At 32.4% G+C, this 7,013-nt stretch overlaps 1 protein-coding gene across 1 annotated transcript in view; it reads left to right on the forward strand.

Moving 5' to 3' along the window:
- Window positions 1-3,968, forward strand: part of EMC2 (ER membrane protein complex subunit 2) — a 52,137-nt gene extending 48,169 nt beyond the window's left edge. The window contains exons 11-12 of the mRNA XM_005891736.2: window positions 813-900; window positions 3,797-3,968. Coding sequence (XP_005891798.1) covers window positions 813-899 — 87 coding nt within the window. The 3' untranslated portion in view covers window position 900; window positions 3,797-3,968. The remainder of the gene's footprint in view (window positions 1-812; window positions 901-3,796) is intronic.
- The last annotated feature ends 3,045 nt before the right edge of the window (window positions 3,969-7,013 follow it).

The following is a 7,013-nucleotide window of genomic DNA, read 5'->3' on the forward strand; positions in this document are numbered from 1 at the left end:
TAGAAAACACATTTTGAAATCAGCATGGGGTATTCAACTGTATTTTCCCCACTGATTACGTATTTATTGAATTTTAGTAAGTCATGAATTTTTTTGAATATTCAAAGATAGTATTTAATACCCTATGTTTTGTTCTCATTGTAAAATCCATTCCCAGTTTGGTATTATGAAATAAATTATGACTTAATAAACTAGAAATGCATTCTTTAAAACATGTTTATATTACTTCAACATATAGCATAGAGTTTTATTTGATAGCTTTTCACTATAGAAATGTGACGTTATCTAGTCAACTAATAAAACATGAAAATTTTTTAAAAATTGAAACCGACTGTAAAAAATTTTAGAGAAATCTTACAACTTTAAAATGTTAAATAACAGTACTTTACATTTATATTTTATCTTTATTTGAAATTAAAAATTTGATTAGAGGTCACACAAGTAGAAATGGTCCACACTCCTGCACAAATACAATTTTGTTTCTAAATTATGCTTTTTCTTTCATAAAGGTTTTTTGGTCTGAAAAGGTAGGATAGTTTGAAAATCAAATATATGTTTTTATAGATTATCATACTACTTAAACATTTAAACTGGTCAATTTTACAGGGAAGTTTTTGTAGTTCAGTTGAAGATGACTCCTTAATGAAAATGTTCTTAAAACCCCAGGTTTATTTTTTACTGAAGAAAAAGAACATACTTGATTTTGTGCTAGTGATAAAAATAATGTTAACTCTCATTAACAATTTGAAAGTAAGATTGTGATTTTGTACCTGCCACTGTAATTAAGCCTAATTGCATTTTTTTAAAATTAGTTTGCAGGTCGAAGTAAGAAGGAAACCAAATACTCTCTCAAGGCAGTTGAAGACATGTTGGAAACACTGCAGATCACCCAGTCTTAAGGTTTCAAAAAGTCTTTCACATTACATTTCACAACTGCAAAATTGAGCTCACTAGTTTGTGACTTGCTAGATGCCCAGTGCTATTTGTATATTGACTTTCTGTTAAGAAGGCAGTTGTAAAGATCGCGTTTATATAAACCTAGAAATGGCATTTAGTACTAAGCAGGTAGAAGGGGACAGCCCATGGAAAAGGGATTTAATAAGATTCGTACAGATCAGACATCATTCTTTTCATATCACACATATATAACTGCTCTTAAACCACAATCTGATATATAAATAACCTTGTTAAATAAACTGATAATTTATTAAACTTGCATATGAAAATTCTAGATTCTTTTTGTTATATTCAAATAGTGAATATATTGTTTTAAAGCTTAATTTCTAGTTAACTCCTTTTTTTGTGTGTGGTAGGAAATACATAGCATATGTAGTTGACAGAAGCAAAATTCTGGTAAATTATTTCATTGTCTTACAGTGTCAGGTTGAATTTTGCTCTACATTCCGGTGTGCTATTATTTTATATGCTATAATGTTATTCTGATAGATCTTGGTTAAAGTATATCATTCTCCAAAGTTCAGCATTATCATTTTATGAAATTTTGTTTTGCTATGGGACATAATTGAGATTTTTTACCTATAAAATGGTTTAAGGTTCATGTATGCTATGATAGTCAAATTTAACCCTTATGAAAGTTATATTTATCCAACTTTCAACACTAAAGTATTTAAAGGGCTATTTAGAAAGCATAGATAATAGGGATGAAAGGAGTTTCAGTGACTTAATTATTTTCCTTTAGGGAAAAATAAGAAATCTAAACTATTTGTAGAAGCAAATATTTTATAATTCTTGTGTCTCATTACCTCCTTAGTAATAATTACAATTTCTTTCTTTTTTCTTTTTTGAACAATCATTACACTACTGTTAGTAGTATTCGGTGTGTTTTGCAATAAAATAGAACTTGAAAGTTAAAGCACTTTATTCAGACTTTTAAGTTCAAACACTTAATATAAATCAGTTTTTAAAATAGGCAAAATATTACATATATAAGTACACTTAATTTTTAATTACTTGCCAATGTAATACAGAAACTCTGGTATGCTTGCTATTGTGCTCAGTAGGGCAAATAGAGATCATAGAAGAATTGATAAAGTAGAAGTCTGAAGGAAGAGAACTATTGTCAGTATCAGCATTTTAATTTTTTGAGCTGTTAGCAAATTGTTCTCCACATCTAGTCTAATTCTTTCATTTTGCATTTTTTTTCATTTTGTTCTGCCATAGATAATGGGCAGATGTGAAATAACTCTTCCCTTATGACGATACTTCCTATTAACTAATATTTGTTATCACAGGATAAACTGATTTTGCCCATGAATTTATTCACCATTTTCAACATAATCAGCCATTTCAGATAAAGAAAATAGTGCCCACATATTATTCCACTACCTTTTTCCTTTTAATGTCCTTCTGTGAGTCACTAGAATACTGTATACTTCAGCAGTATTTGTGTAATAAATAATTTAGTGCCCCTTATAACTGTCAGCCTTTAGTTTCACTTTTTTCCTAATTTTAACACCTTCTTTCCAGAAATTTTTAATTTGTTAAGTATATTGTTAATACGTAATAATTTATAGACTTCAGATCTTACAAGCATGAAATCGCAAGTATGAGAATTAATTAAATATGAAATATTAAAGCTAAAAATGGTTCCACAGAAAGATTATGGGGACCCTGGGTCCCTGATGGCATTGATGAACACCTGAACCAACAAGAGTAATTGCCAGCTTCTGCGCTAAGTACATGAGAAAAATAAACTTGATTATTAAGCCATTGTTTGTATTTTTTGTTACTTCAGTCATATATATTTCTGACTAATGATCCACCATTAAGCTCTTTTTAAAATGCAGAACTGTTATTTTAGACATGTGAGGGATGCTATTTCAGAATTCAATGATTTAAAGTTAAGTAGATAATTACATATAACAAAAGAAGTACTATCTTGTTCCAACTCAACACCCAGTATTTAAGCCAACAGAGGTGAGAAAAAGGCATATTTAGAACATCTTTAATCATGAGAATAACGTTGACTTGGGAACAGAAGAAGATATAGAAAAAATTGAAATGGAGAATTAATGTTTCAATATGCCAGAAGCATACAATTTTTTAATCACATATTTCAAAGATTTTTTTTCATTTAATTATAGAATCTCTTGATTCTCAAAGCAACGTCACTTACATTCAAAGAACTATAGTAGAGTTTAGAAGGGACATTAGAGAGATTTAGTTGTATTTGATTTTAGGATGAAGAAGTAAGGTTCTGAGAAATTAAGCTCTTCTGTGAAAGAACAGGAAATAGGATTAGGATGTCAGGGGTTCCCAAATCAATCCTCTTTCTAGTATATTCCAAGGCATATGTCTAGCCTGTGATAGGTTGTTCTTTGATAAAGATGAGAGCCAGATGTATCCAAGGGGCATTGCTTGGTGGCTGAGAAAGGACTAGAATTCAGATTTTCTGACTTGTGAAATAATTTTTTAATGGAATAATTAAGCCAGACTTTCATTTTTGATAAAATTGAATGTAAAGGAAATTACCCAATAAAGATAATTCATTTATAGTCAATGTGAGAAGTATTTCAAACTGTTTTAGAATTATTTCAAACCTCCTCACTTTGAACTTCTAATTTCTCCTATCTCCCTTCTCATTCTTGGCAAGTAACCTCTTGTTATAGGCTGAATTGTGTCTCTCCCCACCCTACCCCAATTTAATATTTGAAGTTCTAATCCCTGGTGCCTCTGAATGTGACTTTATTTGGAAATTGAGTCTTTAAAGTGGTCATGAAGTAAAATTGAGTCATATTGCTGAGCCCTAATCCAATATGATTGATATCTTTATAAGGAGAGATTAGGACACAAACATACAGAGGAGGCACCATGGAAAGACGAAGAGAAGATGTCCATCTACAAGCCAAAGAGTGTTTCCTCAGAAGAAACCAGCTCTGCTGATACCCTGATCTTGGATTTCTGGCCTTTAGAACTGTGATGAAATAAATTTCTGTTTTTTTAAGACACTCAGTCCTCTGTGTACTTTATTAAGGTATCCCTAGTTAGCTATCATAGCTCTCTTACTATTTCACAGAGAAAAAGAGAGATCATAAGCTGTATCAGATATTCTTGTGTGCAACTTCACCTCTTTTCCTCCTAGAGTAGAAGAAAGTAGCCCTACTCATTTTTGAGCTGTTTCCCACCACTGTCTTCCTCATTTTTTATACTTCAGCCATACTTTAATTTCATGAATTTGCCACCCTTTCTTTTGCTGCAAGAGCATCCTGACTTCTCCAAAACTTCATTTCTTTTCTTCACATTTGTCCTTTAACTATTTTCTTTTCTTCACTATACCTTTTTCTTTTTATTTCAGCTAGTTTCTTTCCTATTAACACTAAAATATGTTTAATTTTCTACCACTTTTTAAAACATCTTCCTTCATTTCCACAATTCACTTGCAGCTACTACTCCTTTCTCTGGTTTTTTTTTTTTTTACTGCCAGATTTCCTCACTTGTTGAACTCATGTCTATTTTCCCATTCTTAAATTGCTCCAGTCTGGCACCCCCAACTCCCCCCCTTCACCCCACATCGTTCCTTTGAAATAGTTTAGTTCCATGTCACCAATCTAATGGACATTTTCAGTCTTTTAAATCATAGCCATGTTCCATTCCTCTTATGTTCTATGATTCATCTCAAGTGTATACATTCTGCTCCATTTCTATTGCCACGAGCACCCTAGACCAAGCTACCATTATCTGACTCCTGGACTGCAACAGTAGCTAGATATCATCATCACTTTCCCCAGTCAGTTCATCACTACAATTAAAATGTGACAAAACATCACTAATAATAACTTTTTACCCTTCCTCTCTTTAAAACTCGTCAGTTATTTCCCATTTGATGCCTTAAATGTGACCTTTGACGTTCTATGTGAAATCAGAACCAAGAAGGAAGATTCAGATTTTCTTAATTGTAAACTACTTTCCTCTTCCCCTTTATTTCTGGATTTAGTTACACTTAAATTCCATGGCCTTGTTACACGTCTTTCTTCCATAAACTTGGTACTTGTTCCCTCTGTATGAAATAAAGCCTTCCCTGAACTCATCTTTCAGAGGTCATGTCCCTCTTTTTTTTTTTTTTCTTACTGTATATTTTTAAATAATGTCTTTTAAAATACTTTAAAAAACTCACAACAAGTTGCAAAAACAATACAGAGTTCCTGTGTACCGGTAAGCTTCTTCCTATTATCTTATGTAACCTTAGTAGATTGTCAAACCCAGAAATTGACATTGCAGCACTGCTGTTAACTCAGGTACAGATTTTATTCAGATCTCATAATTTTTACATGCTTACCTTTTTTTTTTTCCTCTTTATGTAGTTTCATATGTAGATTTATGATACCATCACCACAATCAGGATATAGAATATATATCTCAAAGGAACTCCTTGCTACTTGTTAATAGTTACATACTACACCCTCATCTATCACTAATAGCTACTATCCACTGATTGTTTTTCTCTGTTGCTATAATTTTCTCACTGTAAAAATGTTTTGTCAGTGGAGTCATACAATTTGTAACATATTGAGTCTGGCTTCTTTCACTGGGTATGTTTCCCTTAGCTCTATCAGTGCTGTATGTCTCAGTAGTTTTTATTTTTAAGTAATATTTCATTGTATAGATGCATCGCAGTCTGGTAATCCATTCACCATGAAAAGACATTTGAGTTTTTAACACAACAAAGTGGGGTTTATCCCAGATATGCAAGACTCTTGCTTTACTATTTGAAAATTTGTTAACGTAATTTATCATACTAAGAAGAAAATAAAAGCCATGTGATTATATTGATACAAAAAAACCATTTGACAGAATTAAATACCCATTTATGATGAAAAAGGTATAAAATTTGCATGTAGCATGGTATGTAATGAAATCTAAACATTAATTTGGAAATAAGAAGGATATGCACTTACCATGTCTGTTTGATACAGTACTTGATGACTTAGCTGGTGCAGTAAGAGAAGGGCATAAAAAGTATACAGCCTGGAAAGGAAGAAGTAAAACTCAGATTTACAGATAACCTAGTGGTCTACATGTAAAATCCCTGGAACTCTCCAAGAACATCCTGGAACTAATAAATGAGTTTAGTAAGATCACCAAATAATACAAGGCCAATGAAACTTTTATTTTTATATGCTATAAATGACATCATTTACAGTTGCTAAAAACATACAATATTAAGTATAAATTTAAGAAAATGAGATATGTTTGTTGAAAACTATAAATGCTAATGAAAGAAGAGCTAAATAAATGGAGAGATGTACCATATTCCAACATAGTGAAGATGTCAGCTGTCCCTCAAATGATCTGTGGGAAAAGACTCTGATGCTGGGAGGGATTGGGGGCAAGAGGAGAAGGGGACGACAGAGGATGAGATGGCTGGATGGCATCACTGACTCGATGGACATGAGTCTGAGTGAACTCCGGGAGTTGGTGATGGACAGGGAGGCCTGGCGTGCTGCGATTCATGGGGTCGCAAAGAGTTGGACACAACTGAGCGACTGATCTGATCAAAATCCCAGAATTCTTTGTAGATAGATAGACTTTCTAAAATTTATTTGAAAAGGCAGAGAAACAAGAACAGCCTACACAATTTTTAAGATGAAGGAATCAGACTGCAAAATATTAAGGTTTATTATATAGCTACCACACCATCAGGAGAGTATAGTATTGATACTGATTGTGTGCAAAGCCAGAGGGATAGACAAACACAGCAGTGAAAGAAAATGTGGAGTCCAGAATAAACTCACACCAGTATGGCAAATTAAGGAGGAATTATGCTGGGAAAATTTAAATAGTGTTGGAACAATTGGAAGTTTATAGCAAAAAAGAAAAATCCCTCAACTTAGATCTCCCAAGGTTAGGCCAGAATTCTTCAAGTGGCTAGATATAATCCTTTTTGAAAAATATGAATAAATTGATCTTGTAAAAAGTAAAAATGTTTTGTTCTGAGAAGAACCCTGTTAAGTGGAAAGACAAGCCACAGACAGAAAATGTTTGTAGATATATTC

The sequence above is a fragment of the Bos mutus genome, chromosome 14 (assembly GCF_027580195.1).
Source record: "Bos mutus isolate GX-2022 chromosome 14, NWIPB_WYAK_1.1, whole genome shotgun sequence".
Classification (NCBI taxonomy): domain Eukaryota; kingdom Metazoa; phylum Chordata; class Mammalia; order Artiodactyla; family Bovidae; genus Bos; species Bos mutus.